The sequence below is a fragment of the Danio aesculapii genome, chromosome 3, assembly GCF_903798145.1.
Source record: "Danio aesculapii chromosome 3, fDanAes4.1, whole genome shotgun sequence".
NCBI lineage: Eukaryota > Metazoa > Chordata > Actinopteri > Cypriniformes > Danionidae > Danio > Danio aesculapii.
In genome coordinates, this window is record NC_079437.1 from 16,672,006 (window position 1) to 16,699,895 (window position 27,890).

A 27,890-nucleotide genomic window follows, 5' to 3' on the forward strand; every position below is an offset into this window, starting at 1 on the left:
CATTAGTAGTAATAATTAATGAAAACATTAGGTTTTTAAATTTTATTTTATTTGTATTATAGCATTTAAGTGTTTTTTTAAATATTTTTAAAATATAAAAATAGGAATTATTGCAGAAACTTTATTCTACACTTTTATTAAGAGTATTATTTTTGTTTTGTACTATTATTGTAGTGGTAGTAATAGAATCAGTAATACAATTATATTTATTAGTTATAACAATATTATGTTTTAGGCTAATAATATTTTAGTAACAAAATATTTATTTAAAATGTTTATAAATTCTCAAATTTGAACCTTTTAGATTTGAATTTAATGCAAATTTTATAATCAATTTATAAAATCAAATTTAATATTTAATATTCTTTCACTGGTTATTTTTATTTATAATTTATGATAGTAGTTGCAGTGGCAGTAAAAGTAACTTATTATTATTATTATTATTATTATTATTATTATTGCTACTACTAAAACAACAGCAATAATAGTAATAATAACAACAACAACAATAATAATAATAATAATAATAATAATAATAATACCAAATAGAATCTGTAACATCAATGTATATTTGTGTGCTATAGGTCGGCGGCATCAAGCCCGGCTGCTTTAAGATTGGCAATACGGGTGGGATGCTGGACAACATCCTGGCGTCAAAGCTGTACAGGCCGGGCAGCGTGGCCTACGTGTCCCGTTCTGGAGGAATGTCCAATGAGCTCAACAACATCATCTCTCGTACCACAGACGGAGTTTATGAAGGAGTGGCCATTGGAGGAGACCGGTGTGTGTTCAACTCATTGTTTCTTTAATAATGCCAAACAAAATCTGATCCATCTGTGTGAGTTTACACCAGTGGCGTTTTATCTACTCCAGATATCCAGGCTCTGTGTTCATTGACCACGTCTTGAGGTATCAGGACACGCCAGGAGTCAAGATGATTGTTGTGCTTGGAGAGGTCAGAGAGACACTGCATTTATATTGGGGATGCTGGGAAAATATGTAATATTATTGTTGAATATTGCTATACCAATATTTCTTACTATATAGCATTTCCCTAGAAAAATGCTAGTTTTATTAGCTATGTTTTTAAGGTCCCGTGAAGTGCTTTGAAATGTGCATTTTTATTCAATATTTGACCTAATCTTAACCGAAACATGAAGAGAGGGTGGGACAGCGTAGCTCCTCCCCTTTTTAGGAAAAAACAGCCAATTGCATTTTTTCATCACTGCTCTGCCAGGGAGAGTGGTTGAGCTCAAGCACATCAAAAGAGAAGTGTCTTGAAGGGGCGGGACATGTCAGATACAAGAGAGCATTTGATTGGTCAAGATTTGACGAGAAACAGTATGACGTAAATAAAACCATTGATCCATTTAGGCAGAGGTGACACACTACAAGCTTTACATGCTTATATCAGTTTTATATCTTCTAAACGTGAATTTTGGAGCACACTAGTTTATAGATTTCATATACTAACAATATTGATACTGACATCTAAAAAAACTTTATTTTAATTTCATGGGACTTTTTAAATTGTTTTTTTTAATGATATTAAAATAAAGGTAATAGGTAAAATGTTTTTTTTTTTCAGATCTAATTATTTGTAATTTAGACTAGAAAACTGTGTCAGGGTGCAAACATTTACTCTTTAAAACACAATGAATAAGTGAAAACCTCAGCAGATATTCTGACTCTGATTGGCTAATTAGATAAACAGGAAATGCATAAAATAATTGTCATTTATCACACATTATCAAGAGACTGATCATTTTTATACATCTTGTGCAGCTCTATTGTTTACCATTCTTCATTTTTAAAAGATTACTTCACTTGTGGAATTAAAAATCCTGATCATTTCTTCACCTCATTGTTATCAAAGATGTTAATTTCTTTATTTTTAGTAAAATAGTGCTCTAATATTTTTAGTGCTCAATGGCTTGAACTTCGCAACTGCAGCTTCAGTGTAGCTTCGAATGGCTTTGTTACCCAAGCTGAGAAATAAAAGTCAGAACTTGCGAAGCAAATGAATAATTATTTTTTAGTCTCAATTTGAGTCTCAAATTAGTCATTTTCTGCACTTAAAATAAAAAGTATGTACATTTTAACCACAAATCTCATCTTGGACTGGACATGTGATGTAAGTTTTGTGGTTAAAGTATGTAAATGTTGTTGTTTTTTAAAAAAAATCGTTTCTGTAGTCAAGACTTTTATTCATTTTCTGGGATCACTTAAAGCCATTTAAAGCTGCTCTGAAACTCAATTTGGAAGATCAAAGTACTGAGCACCATTAGGAGTCCACACCATATGAAGAAATATTCTGCATTGTTTTCTTCGAAAAAACCTTTCCTTCACAGCTTAAGAAAAAAACCATATGAATATATTTGATGACAAGAAGGCAAGTAAATGTGACCCTGGATCACAAAACCAGTCATAAATGCCAATTTTGTAAATATCAACTTGAATAAAGCTTTCCATGGGTGTATACATTTTTAGGTTAGGGCAATAGATATGACTATTTGAAAATCTGCAATATGAGGGTTCATAATCTAAATACTGAGAAAATCACAAAGTTTTGAGCAAAGTATATTACTAATCAAATTATGTTTTGATAGATTTATGACAGGAAATTTACAAAGTGTCTTCATGAAACTTGTTTTTTTTGTCTTTACTTAATATCCTAATGATTTTGGTCCTAAAAGATAAATAATAAAAGATCATTTTGACCCATACAATGTATTTTTGACTATTGCAGCTTAATGTGTTAACATTAAGTGTGCAACCCAAGACTGCCTTTGTGGTTCAGGATCACATTATCAGGACAATTTCGTTGTGAATGTTAACTGATCTTATATAGTAGTATACTAATCTTATAGAGTTCACTGTTACTGTTGTCTTTGCTTCATGAATCTTCTGTTCTCTTCTCAGATTGGTGGAAATGAAGAGTACAAGATTTGCAATGCCATCAAAGAAGGCAGGATCACCAAACCTGTGGTGTGCTGGTGTATCGGGACCTGCGCCACTCTCTTCTCCTCTGAGGTGTGTCACCGTCAGCAGTTTCACATGCAACTCACAAAATTCTGTTTACTTCAATAACCTGTTGTCCAGATGTACATGCAAACCAATGTAATTAAAGCCCATTTACAAGATCATTAATAATTCAGTTTATTTGCTGGTTGTGTATATCAATAAATTATGGACTAACTTTGAGTATTTAATATTTCTGATGTCATGTTAAATAAATCACTAACAACTGAATAGCTCATGCATATTTTTAGATGTATCACAGGGTGAGAAGGCATTTTTATCATTCATTGGGTCAGGAAAGATAGGATTGCAGTCTTTGATTGCATTTATATCCATATTTACATCCGCAAAGTCACACATGCGCATTTCAACAAACCGAAAGCAGATTCATAGAGGCCAAAAATCTAGCTTTGATTGATAAAACCAGTTAACCATTGTTTAGAATGTGTCTAAAAGGCTTCTTTATGCAACTATTGTGAGTTTAACATCAAATGTTACTAGTTAAATTCCTGAACTGACTGTAACCTGTTTTTTATTTATTTTTGTTTTGCTTTTCAGGTCCAGTTTGGCCATGCTGGAGCTTGTGCTAACCAGGCGTCTGAGACAGCGGTGGCCAAGAATAAAGCTCTGGAAGAGGCAGGAGCCTTCGTTCCCAAGAGCTTCGATGAGCTGGGAGACGTCATCAAGTATGTCACTTTAGTCTACTAAAGACTATTAGATCAGATCGTCTCCACTTCAGATAAAACATTGAATGTAGTCTGCAACAGTAGCCTTGTGGGGTAAATGTATAGCACAGGGATGCCCAAACTCCATCCTGGAGGGCCGGTGTCCTGCAGAGTTTAGCTCCATCCCCAGTTAGACACACTTGAACAAGCTAATCAAGCTCTTAGGTATATTAGAAACCTCCTGGCAGGATTAATTTGAACCAAGTTGGAGCTAAACTCTTCAGGACCGAGTTTAGGCACCCCTGGTATAGCACCAGTTCTTGCATGAAACCAAAGGCAGTTCGTTTTGCAGATCCAATGTCCCTTTCTCTGCCCCCCATGCTTTCCAGACTACACTCTGACTGCACTGTCTTGACCAATTATAGGCGTAAAAACCCTAAAAATGTATATTTTTGAAAAAATAAGTTCAAAGATTAATAAATAAAACACCATAAACATATAGATGGTTTCTTAAAGCAATTCACACAGACTTTAATCTGATCATAGATTTCCTACCTCTCTATCTCCTACCTCTTTGCTCATAGTGTATGGAATGTTTAATTTAAGGATAACCAATGTTTGTTTCCTATAGATCAGTGTACGATAATCTGGTAGCTAAGGGTGTGATTGTACCTGCCAAAGAGCTTCCTCCACCAACAGTACCAATGGATTATTCCTGGGCACGTGTGAGTATGAACATCACGCTTTTGGATGATAAATGCTTGTTTATATTAAGTCTGGTCTGGTGGTTCAGATTTAGCTGCATGTTCTTTTTTTTGATGTTCTGCAGGAGCTGGGTCTGATCCGTAAGCCGGCGTCCTTCATGACCAGCATCTGTGACGAGAGAGGACAGGAGCTCATCTACGCTGGCATGCCCATCACGGAGGTCTTCAAGTCTGAGATAGGGCTTGGCGGGACCCTCGGCCTGCTCTGGTTCCAGAGGAGGTGCGCTTCACTCTTTGGGATTTGAGCACTTGCACATTTATTTTCACTCGTTACCACCCGTACCTAAATATTGATTCAGGAAATTTTAGTTAGTTTAATCCATCTCAGGCCATCCAAGATGTAGGCAAATTATTATTATTATTATTATTTCATTCCCCAGTGGAAGATTTAAAGGTTATTTTAGCTGAAACTGGATTTTAAGTGTGGTCTTAAAATGCAAGACAATGGGTAGGGGAAAAAGCAAAATTAATACTCCTTGCTTCTGATATAAACGTTTATCTTAATAGAAGCATAAAAAAATTAAGCATAAATTAATATAAATCAAATTAATAAATCTGAAAAATCTGCTTATAATTACTCATGGTCTCAATTTAATGCAAGCCAATAATCCTGCAATGCAAGAAAAACAAGTTTTCAAGACTTAATAATAATAATAATAATAATAATAATAATAATAATAATAATAATAAATGTAATCATTGAAATGAAATGTTTTGTTTGACACTTCTAAGCAGTGTTTGGTAACTTACTCAAGTAATTCTATTTTTGAGGATTTGAATAAGCATATTTTTCTAAATTGTCAGCATTTTTGTTCATAGTTTAATTCATAGTTAAAATTAACTTTTGTGGTTAAAAAAAATACAAAAACAAATTAATTTAAAATATTTTGAGAACATATCAAGCCTAAATAAACTCTTAGTACCGTAAATTGTTGTTAGATTGCTTTGAGTTTCATGATTTTACATAATTTAGTATGTTTGTTTTTATGAAAAATAAAATATAATACGCTGATCAATCTTTAAATGTTAAACATTCTCTGTTTAATTTCAAACCAACAACTAAACCAATAATGTATTAACAAATCAGTTTAGTTCCTGGTGAAGGCGTAAAAATGAAATAATTTGTGTATGTAACTTCAGAGCAGGTTTGTACAAGTTGTTTACAAATGACTGAATAATACTATAAAAAAATAAACAATTTGATTACTGCATGTAAAAAGTAATCAGATTACTAATTACTTTAAAGTTACTTTGAAAGCATATAGCCTTAAAAATATACAGTACACAGCTCTGAAAACAGCCTTTTTCATTAACTAATGCCCTCATGCATAATATGATTTTAAAAGCCATGTAAATATTTATTTTTCTTAACACTTCATTTGTAACACAAGAAGTGACGTTTTACAAACTAGTTTGCAGAGGAGCACATGATATGATTGATTGCGGGTGGTCTCTCACCTTTAATCAGCAATAATCCATTAAGGGGTGTGTTTCCCAAACAATGATGTAACTCGCGGCTGAACTGTCATAGTACGATGCATCATTTGGGAAAAGAACGATGTAGTGAGGAGTGTTTCTCAAAACCCCTAGTTTCTCTGTTGCAGATCCATTGTTTGAGCGACATTAGTTATAAGGTAAAATGCCCATGATGATGCTCTAAACGGCGTGGTAAAGACTTCTTTAGAAAAGAACCCCATAATTTCTTTGTGCAAATTATATTGTTTTACACGCACACTCATTTAAAAATGAGTTTGGTAAAAACATGTCCTCGCTTTCCATATTAACTGAAATATTTGTAAATGGCACATATAGGACCAGTGTTTCCAAATATTAATAAGAACATTATTCCATTCTAAAACATAAAATCACTTACAAAAGCGAACACGTATTCTAAAATCATATATAAATCATATAAATAAATAAATGATGAGGCTTTTTATTAAGAAATGAAATTTAATATTTATTATTTATTAGGAAATGAAAATATTATTATTATTATTATTATTATAATTATTATTATTATTAAGTAGGATATTGTTTATTTATTTTGTATTTTTTGAAAAGTCTACTTTTACAATTTGACACGTGCAAATGACTGCAGAAATGTTCTAACCAACAGGCCCATGTCATATACAGTACAAATACTTAATAAATAACCTACAATACATTAAAAGCATTAACGTATGCTATGTTTTTTTTGCTTTCACAAGCTTTGGAGACGTAGCATAAATTCTGCTTTTAAATAATAGGTCACCTATAGCTTTCGTTATGAGACACGGCTGTGTTCAAAATGTGCAATTGTGCATCAATGTTTTCAAAGTGCACTGCGAAGAGAGTGTATCTGTCAATATAAAGATTACTGAAACTGAACTTTAAAAATGCTTTGAAAGCAAATTACACCTAAGAGAGAGGACTTTAATGCTTCTTTATTTTTTAAATAATTCCAAGTTTAAATGTGGGAATGTTCTAAACGAATAGGGCATAGGGGGGATACCTGGAAATAGAACACGGCCTGAAACTATGGTTTTAGCTACAGCTTCAGAGGTGTAGTTACAAGCATAAGTTTGTGATGCAGTTTGCGAAAGTTCATTGGAACGATGGATTCGGGAAACGCCAAATCAACTAACTATGTTTGCAACAACGGAACTTGCGACCTTAGATGGCTAACGATGGTTTTCAGAAACACACCCCAGATTGATTCAAGTCTACAATAAATAGACCGATTTTACCCTGCTGCCTTATCTACATTTTGGAAGAATCCCCCTTCCACCCCATCTCCTCCTTTTCCTTCTTTTACCAGGGGAATCTCTCAATATCTACCTGATCTCGGACACCCTTATATGCTTATTGACCAAACGGGAGCCTTGGGCTCAATTATCTCCGAGCTCCGGGTTCTCTCCCAGGACAGCATGCCAAACCTGCTAATAACGTCAAGCAATATCGAAGTGTAAACTCTTAAAACATAATTATAATGAGTTAAATCATTATAATCAAATTGCCAAATTTCCTAGAATCCCAGAAAATGTCAATGGAATACGATAACACATACTGTGATCAGTTTTATCCTACTCTGCTTTTTAGTATTTAATTTATATTGGTTATCATAAAATAATCTAAAACTGTGCATTTCTTTTGTTTTTCATGTCTTTAATACACAGCCTCAGTGGATTTTTAAAAAGTATATTTGAAATGATTTTCATGTCTGTGTTGCAGGCTGCCCCGCTACGCTTGTCAGTTCATTGAGATGTGTCTGATGGTGACGGCCGATCACGGCCCTGCGGTGTCTGGAGCTCATAACACCATCGTGTGTGCTCGTGCTGGCAAAGACCTGATCTCCAGCCTCACGTCCGGACTGCTGACCATTGTACGACCACTACAGGCTTTCTCACATACAGTATCATCTGTTTAACATGTCTAACTGATCTAACATGTGTTAACTGATCTCGCTCTCTGTTTTGCTTTTAGGGGGACCGCTTTGGTGGAGCCCTGGATGCTGCTGCTAAGCAGTTCAGTAAGGCGTTCGACAGTGGCATGCTGCCTATGGAGTTTGTCAACAAAATGAAGAAAGATGGCAAACTCATTATGGGCATCGGGCACAGGGTGAAATCGGTGAGTGTGGAATCAGTGTAAGTTTAATGCAAATTGAAAAACATGCTCAATTAGGGCAGAATCCAGTCATAAAAATAGAATCAGCTGTGAGTGTGCAGAATGTCACAGTTTGTATCATTTAGGACAAATAAATCAAAACGAGTGCTTTTTACAACTAGTTAAAGGGATAGTTTAGATCCAAAAATAAGAATTTGATTGTCATTTACTCCTCGCCTCTTTCTTTCTTCTGTTAAACACAAAACAAGATCTACTGAAGAATGTTAGAAATAAACATCACAGTATTGTTTGTTTCTAGTATGGATGTGGATGGCTGCTTTTTTGCAGAATAACTTGTTTTGTGGTCGCCAGGAGGACAAAATGCATAAAAGATTAAACCACTTGAGTTTGAGTAGATGAGGAAAATGTTCATTTCTTAGGTTTTGTTGAGCTATCAATTTATCAAAAACCTGTTGTTAGAAACCTTGGCTTTCATTTCGATAGTGATCTGAAATTTAACAAACAAGTAAATTCAGTTGTTAAATCACTTTTGCCACAAGTCGTAAATGGAAAAACTAAAGTCATTCCTCTCTTTTAGTGACTTTGAGAAGGTGATCCATGCTTTTATTTTGGGAAGACTTGATTACTGCAACTCTCTATATGTGGGTATTAGTCAAAATGCGCTGAATAGATTGCAATTAGTACAAAATGCGGCTGTGAGACTTCTGACAGGCACTCGCAAGTATGAGCACATATCCCCAGTTCTTTCCTCTCTGGGCTGGCTGCCTGTTAAACTAACTAATTAAACTATTAATTTTTGTTTTTAAATCCTTAAATGATCTGGCACCACCTTACTTAACAGAATTCCTACATGTATATAATCCTGGTAGGGCACTAAGGTCTTCTGATCAGTTTATTCTTTCGGTACCAAGGTCCCAGTGTAAGAGAAGTGGGGATCTGGCTTTTGCTGTAATCACCCCAAAACTCTGGAACAGGCTTCCACCCCACATCAGACATGCTCTAACTCTATCTGTTTTTAAAAAGCGTCTGAAACTCCATCTTTGTTCTTTAGCATTTGAGCCTTTTTAATGTTGAGGGGTTTGCCTTGTGTGTTAATAAAATAAAACCTACATCACATACATAACAATTAAGTATTGATTGTGTTCAGCACTTTGTGCAAAGTGCTATTTAAATAAACTAACTAACTATTTTTGGGTGAACTATCGCTTTAAATTGAGATATGGAACACTTTTTGTTTGCTTGCTTTATTGATGAATGACTGATTTTATTTTTTTTCTTCAGATTAATAATCCTGATATGCGAGTGCAGATCCTCAAAGACTTTGTGAAGCAGCATTTCCCTGCCACCCAACTGCTGGATTACGCTCTGGAAGTGGAGAAGATCACCACATCAAAGGTACAAACATTAATGTGGGTCTGGGTTTCTGTTTATATACATCTCAGGCGATGCAATCACAAGCAGAGAGCGGTACAGAACATAGAGCAGGGATGTGATTGTTTTGTTAAAATGTGGATTTCCGTATTTTCCAAGCTTTTTTTTTTTTTTTTTTTTTTTTTTTTTTTGAGGGGGGTCTCAGTGAGGTTTATCGTAATGAAAGCAGAAGACCCGAGTTATGGTTTGCACCTTCATTGTTCATCATTGCATAAGGAGGAGCATTAAATGCTACATTCTGGACGTCATTCATATAATCGTATAATGTTAGTGTGTAGTGCTATAATGTGCGCGTAAGGCGAAGCTGCTGACAATATGCAAGATTATGAAATCGCTTTGAATGCATTCGCGGCTGTGCACTTTTTCCCAGCTCACATTTGCATCAAAACCACGTGCGCTCTATGCACATTATAAATAAAGCCAGGATGCACTTTTGTTGTTATCCGCTGCAAGTCATCTGTCCTTATGTCTTCATTTATTCAGTGCTACAGCCTAGCACCTGAAATCGAATACCTGAAATTGTCATGAAATTGTTTAGATGATGTTTATAAAAATATATATTTTATAATTAATTTAACCTATTAAAAAGCAGGGACTAAACCGAAGGAAAAGGAAAGTGATCATCTCTTTTCAGCAATGCATGATATATTTTTCAGGGTGGAATGTGAAAGCATATTAGGCTGCTCAATTCAACTGGTCTTAATCTTTTTACAGTTTGAGTTGTTGACTGACTAGTAGTTTATTTATCACGTGGAATAACGATTTGAAAGATTTTTTTTCTTTGGACACAAAATCTGCTAAACGTTTAAACTGATAAAACAAAACAAATGAAACTTAAATTGAGTAGCCAATATCAAATATTTATATAAAGAATATTATTTATATATTTCTGAATTATTGAACAGCCACATCACAGGTGCAGTGTAAACTATAATGTGTCCTGATGATCGGTCCTGGACTACAGTAGAGGACTGTCACTCTTCAACTTTGCTTTTCACACAAGAAGAAAAATCCTTGTAGAAATGCAAAGAATAACCGATGAGTAACGTGTAACCTATATATGTATACACATCATAAAATCTAAAAATATGTGTTGAGCGCAATGATAGACTGCAGCAGAGCTTTTATTATGTCACAACCCACCACTTCCTGTTCTTTTGCTCTTAATCACATGGAAATAAAGCAGAACTGTTTTATCAGACTAAATGCATATTAGGCTTCAGTTATAATGCTGCTCTGTTCTGTCTAATAACACACGCATATTAAAGCTTTTTTTAGTGTTTCCCTCTTTTCTTTAAAACCAAACAGGAAATCCAGAGTGTCTGACATCATTAGCATGAACACACAGGACACGGTCTGTCATTATAGTTAAAATTATTTCTCCGGATTGTAACATTTGGCATAATGTTAGTACATAAGTCAGCGAAATATATTTATACTTTATACTTTATTTTTAATATTTTAAATATACTTTAGTGTGGGTTTCTTTTCTTTTTTTTTTACTAATTGAAATCATAACAAATCTTACACATTGTGCCTTTCTCACATCATAAGATGGTTCTTGTTCTTTGTGCGTGAAAAGATGTTCAGGTATATAATAATTTCTTATATTGAATGACATTTTAGTAAAATAATAAGTCATGGTAAACATGGATTAGTCCTTTTTTTGTTTATAAACAATCAAAAATGAAGCACATTCTAATGCACCCAATCAATCTTTCTCTATCAGAAACCAAACCTGATTCTGAATGTTGATGGTTTCATTGGAGTGGCGTTTGTGGATCTGCTGAGGACCTGCGGTGGCTTCACTCGGTCAGTAAAACACCAGTAAACTGTGCAAGGACAGTTTATTGTTACTATTATTTACAGTGCCTTTGGATAATTATTATATCCTGTGAAATTGTACACTTTCAATATGCCCTGCTTTCAAAAGGGCTTCGGGATAAAGTAGTAGAAAGGCACAGGTTACCAGAAGGCTACTAAAACATATCAAAAGCTGGAAAAGTTATTTGAATGTGATTTTGTATTTTCTAAAGGTTTTCTATAATGTTTTCTATTCTATATATTCACTGTATTTGCTCTATTATACCGAGAATGAACTGAAATGCCATTTATTTGTATTGTTCAGTGATGAAGCGGATGAGTTTGTGGAGATCGGAGCACTGAATGGCATCTTCGTGTTGGGACGCAGCATGGGATTCATAGGTGCGTGTGTCTGTCTGTGTGTGTGCGCGTGTGTGCGTGTCTGTGTGCGTGCATGTCTGCGCGTGCGTGCATGTTTTCGTGCACGAGTGTTCATGAGGATTCTTGCGCAAGTGTGCATGCATGAGCGTGCGTGAGTGAGCGAGCCATGTTCATGTGCGAGTGTTCGTGCATGAGAACATGCAAGAATGGTCAGGAGCACTAATGCACATACACTTGCGCAGGCACATGCGAGTTCGTAGACGAGTGTTCGTGCGTGAGTGTTCGTGAGGATTCTTGCATAAGCGTGCATGTGAGCGTGCGTGCGTGCGTGAGCGAGCATGTTTGTGTTCGAGTGTTCTTGCGTGAGAACATGCAAGAACGGTCAGGAGCACTAATGCGTGAACACTTGCTCAGGCACACGCATGTTCGTGTGTGAGTGTTCGTGCCCAAGTGTTCGTGAGGATTCTTGCGTAAGCGTGCATGTGTGTGCGTGCGTGAGCGAGCATGTTTGTGTGCGAGTGTTCGTGCGTGAGAACATGCAAGAACGGTCAGGAGCACTAATGCGCAAACTTGCGCAGGCACACGCATGTTCGTGAGGATTCTTGTGCAAGTGTTTGTGCATGCGTGAGCGAGCATGTTCATGCTTGAGTGAGCGAACGAGCGTTTAAGCGTGCACGATTGTCCATGCGTGAGTGTTCGCGAGTGTTCTTGCGTGTGCGTGCGAGAACAAACGAGTGTGCGTGAGGGTGCGCGAGTGTTCGTGTATGCGTGATTGTGAGTTTTTGCTTGTGTGCTTGAGCGAACGAGCGCACGTGAGTGTGTGCGAGTGTTCGTGCATGAGCATTTGTGCATGTGTGAGTGAGCGAAACAAGTGTGCATACGCCAGTGTTTGTGTGCGAGTGTTCGTGAGTAAGCGCGCATGTGTGAGCATGCCAGTATTCATGCTTGCGTGCACGAGTGTTTGTGAGGATTGTTGTGTGCATGCGTGTGCGAGTGGTTGTGCATGTGTGAGCAGGCATGTTCGTGTGCGAGTGGTCGTTCGTGCGTGAGTGAGCGAACAAGCGTGTGTGAGCGTGCACGATTGTTCGTGCGTGAGTTTCTGTCAGCGTTCTTGCGTGCGTGAGCGAACAAGTGTGCGTGAGTGTTCGAGAGTATTTTTGCAGGTGTGTGCGAGCGAACAAGCGTGCGTGAGTGTGTGCGAGTGTTCGTGCATGAGCATTTGTGCACACGTGAGTGAGCGAACGAGCGTGCATGTTCATGCGTACGTGAGTGTGCATACGCCAGTGTTTATGCGCGAGTGTTCTTGTGTGAGCATGCGTGGGTGAGTGAGCATTCTTGTGCAAACTTATGTGCGTGTGTGTTTATCTGAGTGTGTAAGTAAGTGATCAGTATCTTATGAAATCTTGTTATATAAACAGGCTTGTCTTTAATTTTATGCAAACAGGTCATTATCTGGACCAGAAGCGCCTGAAGCAGGGTTTGTATCGCCATCCTTGGGATGACATCTCCTATGTGCTTCCTGAACACATGACCATGTAACGACAGAATCCAGATCTCACTGAACCCATGAAGTCGAAACACCTTTTTTTCTTTTACGTGTGTGTGTGTAAATGTGGATCTGCACTTCTCCAGGTGTGAGTGTGTTTGTGTGTGTCCTTTTTGCTTTTGTTTTTTCTCTCTTTTTAGTGTTTGTGTTGTGTAAAACAAACCTGAGTTACTGTCCCAATATAAACTGTAAATGTAACCCAACTGCCTGATGTTGATTGTGTTGCAATGGCATTTTAAAACTGTGAAATCATCCTAACACATTCCATATCTCCCTAGTACACATCATCTCATATAAATATCACTGCAAAATGTACATCTGCTTATGTCTGTGTGCCTACAAAAGGGAAACTATATTAGAAACCAAAATGCCTGGTTGCTGGAATCTCCCCAGTGTTGTTGTATTATTGCTTTGTTTGAAACAGCCGTGACTGCAAACTGAACTTTTGAAAATCCCCTAAAGATAACTAAAGTTTTCCCATAGATATGTTTGTAACGTTTTATTTTAATGTTATTTTAAGTAATATTTTGTCAACTCTAATTAACACCGTGCAATATTCCAGTGCACTAGCGAGCAATAGCTTCATGTGTGTGTTTGTAAGGCTTAAAAAATGCCAGGTCACCTAATTTGCAGGGGGAGGGGAGAGAATGTTGCTATTTTTAATAACTAATATATATATATATATATATATACACACACAAATGAAACCAGTATTTTGGCCAATGGTGGTGTTTGTAAATGTGCAGCGTTGCCATAAATTCACAATGTTTACGGTTCATATGCCAGTGCAGCTGTATGAAGATCACATTTACGCAAGTTAAAGTTCATCACCAAATTGAATATAAAAGCAGGCTCATTAGCTATGTACTTTTTCTTTGTAGTAATAATAATAAATAAAGCTATGAATTGTATCACTCTTAACATTGGTGAGCATGACTCGATGATTTAATTACAAATGCCGCTAGATGGCAGTGTGCAATGCCTTGAACAAACACCAATGTTCATTAAGTTGGTGCTAGTGTACTTGTTAAAGTGTTTTAGTTAAATGTGGAGCTGTTTTATTGATGTCTTTATATGACCACCTACTAAAGTGAAACGTAAACGATGTCCGTCATACATTCAATCAGTCAGATATTAGTTTCTTCTTCTTCTACTACTTCTCCTCAGTTTGATTTAAATGTCATAACTGAATATAACTACAATATTACGATGAATTATCTGGAATAGATGAGTGCCATGAAAGATATCCCTGTCAGTTTAATACATTAAGTTACTTCTTAACGGTTTCTGCAACGATTGGATGCGAGGAGACCATTTCCGGTTTGTTCAACAGATTCCAGACCTGACTTCTCTACTAACCTACAGTATATCTTACAGGTAATGTCTTTTAATTTGACCTATTTGATTAATACAGCATCTAGAAGTGTTAGAGGTGTATTTAGATGCATTAACGATTATAAATATGGAGTGGTTGCGATAGGGATAGTGCTATGAACACTGTTTATAGTAGGTTAGAAAAAATTTACATAATGATGAGAGTACATATAGAGTATTATAGTACAATATTTACATGGTAAATATTCCTATTTCATAGTAGGCTACACTTTTATTTATTTGAGTTTTACACATAACGCTGGGTTATTGTTATGTATATAAGGGACTGTTCACCCAAATGGTTACATTTCTTCTCCATTTAACGTTGTTACTCTCTCAAGTGGTCACTTAACATTTGTCTTTTTTTTCTGATAGACACAAAAATGGCTGCTTGTTTTCAACAGTCTTCAATTTATCTTCCTTTGTGTTCAACAGAAATGGAAACTCTAATCTGATTTCTGAAAGATTTTGAAAAGAAAGATTTCGAACTAGTGGAATTAAATCTTTTGAATTAACTTCCCGTTTAACACTTTTTTATTTTTTTTATTATAATTTTTTTTTAACTATCATTTATTCTAAAACAGATTTTAGACTTAAATAGGCCTATGCTAACTTAGTAATTTTTAATTTTAATGTATACTCTTAAAAGTAAACATTCCCAAAGTACCCCCACCCCTTTTTCCCACAGAACGTGTTTTCGCTCCCTAAATATAGTTTTAAAAAGCATGTCTTGGTGTTAAAACCATTATAAAATCAAACAAAACAATCCAACAATACAACAGGGGTCTGTTCTTCGTATGTGTATTATTCAATTAGCTGGATTTGGTTATTGACAATTTGACACGATCGAAGATTGCTTCGTTCTTCAAAACTCATCCGAGAGTTGTTGTCACAACATTCCTGGTAGCTCAAACCTGCTCGGGAGCAGGCTTATTTCATATAAACAGGATTAGATCAGATTAGTTCAAGCAAAGATAATACTGAAAGTATGTACCAAATTCTGATATTTTCTTAGAGTAGTAGTATACGCTTGGGAAAATAGTAAATATATATTTTTTACTTTTTATATATATATATATATATATATATATATATATATATATATATATATATATATATATATATATATATATATATATATATATATATATATATATATATATATATATATATATATATACACACACACACACATGCAAGTTAAAATTTATTTATATATTTATTAATAAAACTCATGCAATCTGCACTCCGAAATAAAAGTACAAAGACTGTCACCTGGTGGTTCAAAGAGAATTTATTGATTAACATTTTAGATACAAATGCATACAATCGCTTTAGTACAATTTGTGTATAATAGACATGCACAATATGAGACTTTTTAAAAAAGAATAATACATTTATGCAGACATGAACATGTTTTGACAGCTAATATGACGGTGATTTGATGCTTCACAATAGTTGTCGACACCTTTAACAATATCAAAATGCTTTTGTGATGCAAAGTTAATTTAAACATCCAGTTATTCTTTACACTGATTAAGAAACCAGCTACTATAATACTATATGACTACTATAATAAAGAAATTCCGCTCTAACTGTAAAACTAAATAAATTGCTAAAACTCTTGACACATGAAAGTGTAAAGCCTGCAGCCCAAAATAAATGTGGAAAGTTATTGCGTATCATATTTAACAAACTGTTTACTACGTATCTTATGCTCACACGCATAATTGAATATTAATCAGATGATGTCATTACCCTGCTGTGCCAATCTTTGCATTGCTGATCATAATTTTGAGAATTGATAGATTTGTCCTTCACAACACACACAGTGATCTCAGATCAGTTCATCCAGACATTTTAATCTGATTCGCGAACTTGTTTGAAGAACCAAATTAGCCAAAGATCAGTTATCAAGATTAAAAGATCCAGGATTTGTCAAATTATCTTAGATCATTTAAGTGAGGTATGAAGAACTGGACCCCAGGTTGCTATTGGAAGTATTGTTAGTGAGGCCAGCAGGGCATGCTCAACCTGCGCTCTGTGTGGGTCCTAGTGCCCCATTATAGTGACCGAGACTATATTGTCAGTGAACACCGTCTGGTCATTAAAAATTCCATGGCACTTGGGTGTCTTGGCCAACATCTATCCCTTGGCCCTTACCCAATCATCCCCATCCACCAAATTGGCTGTATCTCTGTCACTCCTTTCCACTGGGAGCTGGTGTGTACAAGCGCACTGGCTCCATTTTCCTGTGGCTGCCACCACATCATCCAGGTGGAGCTTCACAGTGGTGATAGTGGTGTGGAGAGACCCCTTCACACAATTGTAAAGCGAAATAAATACATCAATCCTAATAAAGGGTTAATAAAGTAAGTTTGTGTGCTCTTATACTCCTACTATACTTATTTGTAAATGTCTCTTTATGCAATCATGCTTAAATATTTTTCATCTGATTGCTTTCACAGGAACCATAATTTCATCCAGTCATCTGAACTACTAACAATTCAGGTACTTTTTATGCCCTTTCTTTCTAAATCTTCACGAGTCACACGATGATTGTCCCTTTAAGTGAACATCGTCATGAAGATGTCATCTTCAGTCCTTTTAGACTCATTAGAAGGCATTAAAGTGGCTGCTGTAGGCTGTAAAAGTGTTTGAGGGGTTGTTGAGCAGGTTATGGCTGCTGATTCAGAGGAAGGACATCGTCAGTGCCAGAGTTTACTTGGATTTCAAAATAAGCTCCTACTACAGTACAGTCCATAGCAACAGGATCAGATATATTGTGGCATGCAATATTATTTATGCAATATTCACTTGTAGTATATTGTAGGCTCTTATTTTGTAATATTTCCAGCCTAAATGATGATTTTGTGACCGCTTTTCTCAAAACTTGCTTTAATTGTAGTGCTTTGCTGTGAAAATACACAGTCTTCTACAAACAAATTCTTCTTTTTTTGATCTTAAGAACCAATGAGAACAAGTTGGACTCGCAAAATCCAGGAGGGAATGAATATTTTGCCCACTTTTTTTCTGTTATTACTTGTTTAAAGGTTTCAAGTTGTGAATATGGAGCAGAATATGTTAAAGGAACTTGGAAAAAATGCTTGTTTTACAACACCTCTAAAGTTAAACAGTCGAGTTTTACCATTTTTTTTATCCATTTAGCCTATTTCTGGGTCTGTCGGGAGCACTTTTAGCTTAGCTTAGCATAAATCATTGAATTGTATTAGACCATTAGCATCAAACTGTTTCAGTATTTTTCATTTAAAGCTGGACTCTTCTGTAGTTACATTGTGCACTAAAAATCTATGTTGTTATTTTCTAGGCTGATTTCGCTTGGACTTATACTTTTATTCTGCGTAATGATCAAGAATCTTTGCTGTCAAACCACAGATATTTACACTAGATATCGCATACGGACCCTGAGCGTGCATCAATAGCACATTTGTACTCCCAGGACAAATGTCATTCAACTGCACTAGTCAAGACCAAAGCCAATGTGAAGATGCTGGACTTTAGCGCTGTGTACGGGTGTAGTAACGAGCAAACAAAGAAAACAAAGCACAAAGCTCCCTCTGTTAGAATGAGAAGTGAAAGCAGGAGAGGCGGAGTGTTTCAGGACATGGATTAGATCAAATTTAACAGGGAGGAAGGATGATACGTCTCCATGCACACAAACACTCGCTCTTTTTTTTTTTTTCAGGAATGCCTGTGCGGTCACTTATCTATTGATATAGAAATGTGATGTAAAATGATAATTTTCAGTATTAAAAAAATTGCATACTGACCACCAGGAAAACTCCCGATCATAGATATATGTATATATGTGTATATCTCTGGCTCTAGATAGCCAGTCCTCCACTGCAGCTTGATCCCACATTCATTTCAAAGGAGCGCTACCCTTTACTAAAATGGCGGCTCTATTGACGCACTCCTTCCAATAGACAACAATGATGTAGGCAACATCTAATGTAAATATCTATGGTCATACCATAGCTGCAGCATGTGCAATGATATTACGCAGCAACTGAAAATAGCTATTAATTTTTCATACACAATGTAATACAGAAGAATCGAGCTATAAATAGGAAAATCATCACATTTTTCTACTTTTCCTATTTAGTTTTGGCCATTTTTGAGTGAGATGCTAATGGTCTAATCTGATTCAATGCCTTATGCTAAGCTAAGCTAAAAGTGCTCCTGCCAGACCCGGAAATCAGCTAAATAGATTTTTAAAAAGGTAAAACTCAAATGTTTAACTCTAGGTGAGTGTTTCTTTAATGCAAATAAGCAAAATACTATTTCAAAAGCCAGAAATATATACAGTTGAAATCTGAATTTTTAGCCCTCCTGTTTATTTTTTCCCCAATTTCTGTTTAACGGAGAGATTTTTTTCAACACATTTATGAACATATTAGTTTTAATAACTCATTTTTAATAACTGATTTATTTTATCTTTGTCATGATGACAGTAAATAATATTAGACTAGATGTTTACTGGACTCTTCTATACAGCTTAAAGTGACATTTAAAGGCTTAACTAGGTTAATTAGGTTAACTAGGCAGGTTAGGGTAATTAGACAAGTTATTGTGTAATGATGGTTTGTTCTGTAGACTAAAAATTTGCTTAAAGGGGCTAATAATATTTACCTTAAAATGGTTTTTTAAAAAAAATTAAAACTGCTTTTATTCTAGCTGAAATAAAACAAATAAGACTTTCTCCAGAAGAAATAATATTATCAGGTATACTGTGAAAATTTCCTTGCTCTGTTAAACATCATATGGGAAATAAAAATTGTAAAAAATTCCAGGGGGGGGGGCTAATAATTCTGACTTCAACTGTATATTTTTTAATAATCGAACATAGATTTAGCAGTAAAAGCTAACTGCTTTTATTTCTATTGTACAATATGCGCTCTACTACTACTCTGAAACAGGATAACAGGGAAGGTTTGTGTGCTCATGTATATCATACGAGGTCATGAGGGGGGAGTATGTGTCCAGAGGGAGACGTGCAGTCGCCGCATCTGTCCTTGCATGTCACACTATCAGGGTACACTGCTGACTATCTAAGGCTACCAGAGTGATGAGCACCCCCAATCTGCCCCGTGCAGGACAAGCCCAAAATTAGAGCCAATGCTGGCTGAGGATGGAATTCATGAACCCTTGGGATTGTACTGAGACATCTAGCTTGCAAACTGAGCTGCTTGTAGGATGTAATGTGTCAAGTGTACACAAGAGGGAAAAAAGTAATGCCATATAGTTGTTCAAATTCTCTATTTTGAAATCAATGCACAGGTATTTCTCATATGCTTTTCTTAAAGGGATAGTTCACCAAAAAATTGACATGAAAATGAACATTTGCTTTCAATTTACTCACCCTCAGGTGCTTTTAAACCCTTGAGTTTATTTTTTCTCTTGAACCAAAATGACGAACATCAGAAAGTTGTTATTATGGTGGCTTGAGAACATACTGTTATACTACATAAACCTAATATTCTTCCGTCTTCATCCTCTTCTTCTGAGGCTAATTTCTACATGCATCTCCTCATAGACTGTTCAAACTACAACCACTAAACTAACACCAAACCTCCAAACTGGTCTTTCTGGGATTGCTATATCTTTTCCAACTGATCCGACTTACGGTTTTCTGAAAACTGACCCGGAAAATTCCCATTGACTTAACATTGGACCAAACTTTATGACCTCATAACTTTGCGCCAGACTGTCATACAGACTTAAGTTTGTGCTCGTTTAACTCAGACTACCAATCTGCCAATCACTGATGACCTTTCAACTTACTAGCCACACCCTAGCAACCACTTACGGCACCCTAGCAACTGTCCCATAGACTTCCATTAAAAAAAAACTGCCGTTGACTTTACATTGGACATACTAACAACATACCAATTCAGGCTAACAATATATTAAACATTCTAGAAACATACTAACGACACACCAATCCATAATAACAAACATACTAATCATACTAGCAACATGCTAATTCATACTATGAACATACTAGCAACATGCTAGATCATACTAAATTCATGCTAACAACATGCTAGTTATACTAGAAACATGCTAGCAACATGCTAATTCATACTAGAACCATGCTAACAACATGCTAATCTATGCTAGAAACATGCTAGCAGCATGCTAATTCATACTAGAACCATGGTAGTTTATGTTAGCAATTGCTTAGCAACCACTCAGAACACCTTAGCACTGACCTAGCAATGCCTTAGCAACCACCTAGAACACCCTAGCAACCGCCTTGCAAAGCCTTAATAACCCCTCAGAACTTTGTAGATGCATCTCTCTCCCCCTGGACTCAACTAATGGCCACCATTATAAAATTATTTCTTGTTCTATTTGTCCTGCAAATAGGAACTCTAAAATGACGTCCTGATGGCAGCAGCTGAAACACAGAGTACAAAAGGTGATCCAGGGTGCATAAGATACCCTGAGCTCTCTTTAAAACATAATTACAGTAAATTACCATTGGACCAGTTTGGTTCAAACCGATGATCTTGCCTGCCACCTTCACCAGGCTACTCAACCTGTTCTTATTTGACACAGTCAGATTACCATACCAAGCTAATGCAGAAAGATAAAACAGATTCAATAAATTGTTTATAAAACAGTGTCATCATAGAGTTACAAACCCGAAATGATCTGTTTTGAACTTCTGAGCTTTGATCTTTATAGAAATCATGTCAAAGTTGAAGCTTTGACGTTATTGCATGACACAATGATAATATGGTTTGGATATTGTAAGCTGTGAATATCACACTTATATAGTACAAATTTACCATATAAAAATCCGAAACTGCACCAAATATCTTATAACTATAACTTCTAGAATGAAATTGAAGTGCTTTTGAGTATAACCTAATGTTCTATACTAAACTATAAAAGTCTGAGCTTGGCCAGTAGAAAAAAAAGCACCTACGCATATTTTGCTTATGTTGTCATGCATTTCTTTTTGGGTTTTTTCCTTCAGTTCAGTATGTTCAGTAAACATATTTTTTTTAAAAGGTCAAGGTTAAAAGGTCAGGTCAGGGTTAAATCTTGCACATACCATAACTGTGGGTGCCTAATTGCCAGACCTTTTGAAGACAGATGTGTCATTTCTTTGAGAGAGAGAGAGAGAGAGAGAGAGAGAGAGAGAGAGAGAGAGAGAGGGGTCTGGAGTAAACCAAACCATGGCTGCGTCCAGAAGCGTTAAAGAAACACTTCACTTTTCTGGGAAATAGGCTCATTTTAAAAGTCCTCTAGAGTTGTACAGTTAAGTTTTAGCACTTTTGAATCCATTCAGCTGAGTCTGGCAGGAGCACTTGTAGCTTCGCTTATAAATTATTGAATTGTATTAGACCATTAGCATCTCACTCAAAAAATTGAAAGATTCCTAAACTGTTTACTTCTTTCCTAAACATATTAATCATTTTTCGAACCCTTCAACACATATAGCGATCAAGTGACACTGACCACTATTAAAATGTAGCAAAAAATGTTTTAAATCGGAAAACAGTTATTTTAAAGCGCAATAGTATGCCACTATATTAGAGTTTTAAACAAATAAATGTAGCAAAAACATTTTTAAAAGTCTCACAGACAGGGGACTTGAATTGTGTATAAGATCCTATTAGATTTCAATGTGGGAAAAGGAATATATTTTTTATTATTTTTGTCTCAGTCTTTTCATTAAACAATTGTATTTGTATTGACCTAATTCTTCAATGCGGAAGTGCGTGCGTTTTTGCGATTGTTTTAGAACTTCCGATTCAGCTGCCTATGGAAGAAATGACTAGGAATAATAAACGGCAAAAAACGGTCAAACTACTTACTCTACAAACAAGTGTTTGCATTACAATACAGACAAAGTAAAATTATATAATAATAAAATATCAGTTTGCAACACCAAGCAGCAAAACGAGCTGTTTTTAACGTTTAAAAATGAATGGAAGTGAATGAGACCAGAAGTTTCGAGCCAAAATGATTCAAATGGCTGCGCCCACACATATGCGGAGAATAAGGTGAACTGCTTAAAGGTGATATATTAACTAGACTTCTACTGTTGAGTGTAATATGCCCTGAATACTAATAAAGCATTTTTGCAGAAGTAGATGAAGCTGATAGAAATGCAAAGGTCTGATTGTCTAAAATTAACTTCCTGTCAGCAGAAATGTGTTGAAACTCAATACAGAAGATGTGCAGTTGAGAAGTCTTATGGTTTTAATGTTGTGCAGAGAATTTGTAGAAAAGAGGACGTATGTATGGGTGCGGCCAATGGAGGACTGGAGAATGATTGACATGTTGACAAGAAACGAATTTCACAAAACTCCACCCGTTAATATCAGCTACCTATATAAGTCAGGAAATGAAAACTGTGAGCACCTCCTGAATGTAAATCTTGCATTGAGGATAACCGAATTGTGTAAAACAAATTATCCATGTGTATCCAATAAATTACTACAATTTTTGACATTGAAGAAAAACCTCTCCTGAACTTTTTTATTGAACATATGGAATTGATTAGATATTCCAACAATGTGTATCAGATCCTGTCAAAGATCGCTCCACAGTGTTGCTCCACAGTGGCTCTTCTGTAGTTAAATCATGTACTAAGACAGACGGGAAATGTAAAGTTGTTATTTTAGGCTGAAATTTGCTAGGAACTCCCCTCATTCTGGTGTAATAATCAAGAAACGTTTGTGTAGTACCATGGCTGCAACTAATAATATTACATGGTGCCTAAAAATAGTCCCCAGCTAGATAACTTACAGTAACAGTGCTGTGTAATATCATTGTTGCAACTCATTGTACAGCAGCAAAGATATGAAATTATATTTGCACATAAATTCATTGTTCATTGAGGCTGCCTGGAATAGACAATATAGAGAGATGGCCTTTCCTGAATAACCCATGAGCTATAAATGACTCTGCAGTTTGTGGCGGACAGCATCTAGAGGTCCTGCATTATATCGAAAACCCCTCTGGATCAAACAGCAAAAGTAATATTGACCTTATTCTGCAATGTGGAAGTGCGCTCGTACACTGACCGGCCACTTTTTTAGGTACACCTGTCCGCTAATTTCTAATCAGCCAATCACATGGCAGCAACTGAATGCATGTAGACATGGTCAACACAATCTGCTTTAGTTCAAACTGAGCATCAGAATGGGGAAGAAAGGTGATTTAAGTGACTTCGAACGTGGCATGGTTGTTGGTGCTAGACGGGCTGGTCTGACTATTTCAGAAACTGCTGATCTATTGGGATTTTCACACACAACCATCTCTAGGGGATACAGAGAATAGTCTGAAAAAGAGAAAATATCCAGTGAGCGGCAGTTCTGTGGGCGAAAACGCCTGGTTGATGCTTGAGGTCAGAGAATGGCCAGACTGGTTCCAGCTGATAGAAAGGCAACAGTAACTTAAATAACCCCTCGTTACAACCGAGATATACAGAAGAGCATCTCTGAACACACAACACATCCAACCTTGAGGCAGATGGGCTACAGCAGCAGAAGACCACACCGGGTGCCACTCCTGTCAGCTAAGAACAGGAAACTGAGGCTACAATTCAGACAGGCTCACCAAAATTGGACAATAGAAGACTGGAAAAACGTTAACTGGTCTGATGAGTCTCGATTTCTGCTACGACATTCAGATGGTAGGGTCAGAATTAGGCGTCAACAAAGCATGGATCCATCCTACCTTGTATCAACAGTTCAGGGTGGTGGTGTAATGGTGTGGGGGATATTTTCTTGGCACGCTTTGGGCTCAGTAGTACCAATTGAGCATCGTGTCAACACCACAGCCTACCTGAGTATTGTTGCTGACCATGTCCATCCCTTTATGACCACAGTGTACCCCTTTTCTGATGGCTAACAGAACAACGCACCATGTCTTAAAGCACGAATCAACTCAGACTGGTTTCTTGAACATGACAATGAGTTCACTGTACTCAAATGGCCTTCACAGTCACCAATCCAATAGAGCACCTTTAGGATGTGGTGGAATGGGAGATTTGCATCATGGATGTGCAGCCGACAAATCTGCAGCAACTGCGTGATGCTATCATGTCAATATGGAGCAAAATCTCTAGTAAAAATATTTCTAGTACCTTGTTGAATCTATGCCACGAAGGATTAAGGCAGTTCTGAAGGCAAAATGGGGTCCAACCCGGTACTAGTGAGACGTACCTAATAAAGTGGCTGGTGAGTGTATGTATTTATACACATAGATGCACACATACACATTCAAATTACATATCTAAAAAAAATTTAAATAAATAAAAATAAAATTTTATAAAAAATATATATTTTTAATTTAATAAAGAAAATAAATGGATGATAAAAATAACAAATTATTATAAAATAAATAATGATAAAATAACATAAACAACAATAATACTAATAATACAGTAAAAAAAAAATTAAAATAATACATCTTTACAAACACAAAATTTGCATAATTTTCACAGATGGTTCCCAAAGATGGTCAAAGTCTTTCTGGTCAAATTTTGAGGGAACGTAATGAGCAGTCATAATCATGAAGCTTGTAATGCTTCGTCATTGTAAATTGCATGTAGAAGTTGATCTATACCTAAACTTTGATCTTTTTGAACACACTTGAGCATAACAAAGCAAAACATGTTATCACTACTGCTGTCTGTGATGGAATGATTCGTCCTGCAAACTCAAACTGAGTTTGGGGAAAGCATAATACTTGAAATGCTTCATCGGGGTGAGTTGCATATAGAAATGCATGCAGAAAACCGGCTAACTGGCTGGATCTTGTTGGACTCACTTTGCGTCAGGGTGAAGGGAAAACCCTGCACATATTTTCACTGGTGTCTTAGAGATGTGCTCTCAGCTCAAATTGGACTGGTCAGTATGCTGAAGAAATGGGAGATGATTGGCTGTTTAGACAGAAAGGGGTGTGTTCACAGCTGGCGGTCGGCCTTTATGTAAGCAATCCTTGAAATCATGTGAGTTTCTTGGCACGTCTTCTAGACTTCACGATGAAAGAGCATTCTGAATGTGATACTGTGAGGCTCAAGCACAAAATGCCAATATAATGTGTGAGGTATTTGCAGACTTTAGGGAGTTGAGATGCAGTCAGTACAATTTATTGTAGAATACATTAGTGGTGGTTGCCAGAGCTTTATATCGAATTATTACTATTATATATATATCGTTTTAGGTTTTAAAGCTTTACATTAACAAAGGTGGCACGGTGGCTTAGTGGTTAGCACTGTCACCTCACAGCAAGAAGATCACTGGTTTGAGTCCCGGCTGGGCCAGTTAGCATTTCTGTGTGGAGTTTGCATGTTCTCCCTGCGCCCACAGACATGCGGTTACGGTGAATTGGATGAATCTATGAATGGGTGTGTGTGTATTGGTTGGTTATGGGTATAAAGGCATACGCTGCGTAAAACATAGTTGGTGGTTCATTGCACTGTGGGGATCCCTGATAAATAAGGGACTAAAGGTAGATTTATAGCCCTGACGCGCACCTCTTAAAAAATGTAACTACACGTCGCAACGACGCGTAGCACAAGCTCTGTGATTGGTCGGCTTGGAAGCGCTGACGAGTGTGGGCGGGACCGAGAGCTGCGCGAGCCCGATGGAGCGATTGTTTACAAGTGTGGAGTCCCGTATGGACCTCCGGATGGAAAGTTTTGTTTTGTGTTTACTTAATCGTTAAAGTTGTTGCATGTCCGCCGGTTCCTGCCTCAAAATGAGCGAGTTTGAACCACTTGTACATTAAGGAAGTGTTCAGAAATACAAAAACACCAGCGCAGAAACTCGACACAGAGGAACATAAACACCCCACTGCCAACTAGCGTTTCAGAAGTGTTATTGCAGAGCAACAGAAACGGTGCGCAGAAGTATGAATGCACAGCTACATGCGCCGTGGGTCACGCCGATCACTTGACGCAGAAGTATAAACCAGGCTTTAGCCAAAGGGAAGTGAATTAAGTTTTCAGTAAAAACCTTGTAGATGTTAACTGATAGAAAGTTAATATACCACTAATTTTCTAGTACTGTTTTGAATATTTTTCTACTACCATATAGTGCTGAGAATAACCGAAAACACTAATGTAAAACTTGATGTAAAATAAAATCATATTAAATATGTATCTCATTTTTCTTTTACTGTAAACTATAAAAGTGTTTTTTGTCAGTCCAAAACTGTTCATTTAACATTATTTTACAGTAAAATGATCATCAATTTTAATGTTGAAAGTTTTTGTATACAAGTAATAAAACTCGTGACTTATATATGCACGTTTTTTACTGCAGCATTTTTACACCATGAAAATAAAATAAATTGGCATTTTGCATTGCCACATTATGTCCAAGTAAGCCTGTTCACTATAATTAAGAATAACAATTATAGCATCAAAACCAATGGGTGATAAATGTTTTAACAACTCTTATCTCCATTACATAATGTTGGGGTTTTTAGTTTATTTTGTTTATATACATTTTTATTCACTAAGATCTATTTAACTATATCTATTTTAGTGCTTTTCTGGCTAATTCTGGTGCATTTGCAGCACTGTCCCTGCCAAATAAACAGATAAATAAGTAATGTTTTATTTATTATAAGCATGCACTGCAGTTTTGTTAAAAGCTGTCAGTTTTAAGACTCAACAGCTGAATGAAATAATATAATTACTTTGCGCCATTATTGTTATTATCGTGTTGAGATTGAGACCTTTTTTTAGAATGACATCTTTATCATCATTATACAGTAGTTATTGTCTTGGGTGTGGTGGCATGTTTTGTGAATGTGGATTATATTTTAGTGACGTCACCAAAATGAAAGTTGGAACGCATTTTATACAGGAACAGGAGGCGTAGGAACACATGAAAACATTATGTCCTCAAGTGTTGCAACGTTTTAAAATCCGACTGTGAATTGATATTGGACAAGAACATTCACTTCACGAAAACAACTGTGCTTCCCAAGTTGAATTAAATTAAACTCCCCTTGCAGCTTTTTTATTATTCATTCATTTTCCTTTGGCGTAGTCCCTTTATTCATGAGGGGTCGCCACAGCGGAATGAACCCCCAACTTATCTAGCATATGTTTTACACAGCAAATGCTCTTCCAGCTGCAACCCAGTACTGGAAGACACCCATACACACACACACACACACACACTCATACATTACAGCCAATTTAGTTTACCCAATTCACTGAGTCAGCCTGTATGGATGACTGTAGAAGTTCTGACATATTATAAACACAATTAAAGCAAACAAACAAACAAAGAA

At 36.3% G+C, this 27,890-nt stretch overlaps 1 protein-coding gene across 1 annotated transcript in view; it reads left to right on the plus strand.

Moving 5' to 3' along the window:
- Positions 1-14,138, plus strand: part of aclya (ATP citrate lyase a) — a 61,255-nt gene extending 47,117 nt beyond the window's left edge. The window contains exons 17-28 of the mRNA XM_056453265.1: positions 585-781; positions 874-955; positions 2,923-3,033; positions 3,580-3,707; positions 4,318-4,411; positions 4,516-4,670; positions 7,664-7,814; positions 7,916-8,059; positions 9,338-9,451; positions 11,217-11,299; positions 11,616-11,692; positions 13,116-14,138. Of these exons, the coding sequence (XP_056309240.1) occupies positions 585-781; positions 874-955; positions 2,923-3,033; positions 3,580-3,707; positions 4,318-4,411; positions 4,516-4,670; positions 7,664-7,814; positions 7,916-8,059; positions 9,338-9,451; positions 11,217-11,299; positions 11,616-11,692; positions 13,116-13,210 (1,431 nt within the window). The 3' untranslated portion in view covers positions 13,211-14,138. The remainder of the gene's footprint in view (positions 1-584; positions 782-873; positions 956-2,922; positions 3,034-3,579; positions 3,708-4,317; positions 4,412-4,515; positions 4,671-7,663; positions 7,815-7,915; positions 8,060-9,337; positions 9,452-11,216; positions 11,300-11,615; positions 11,693-13,115) is intronic.
- The last annotated feature ends 13,752 nt before the right edge of the window (positions 14,139-27,890 follow it).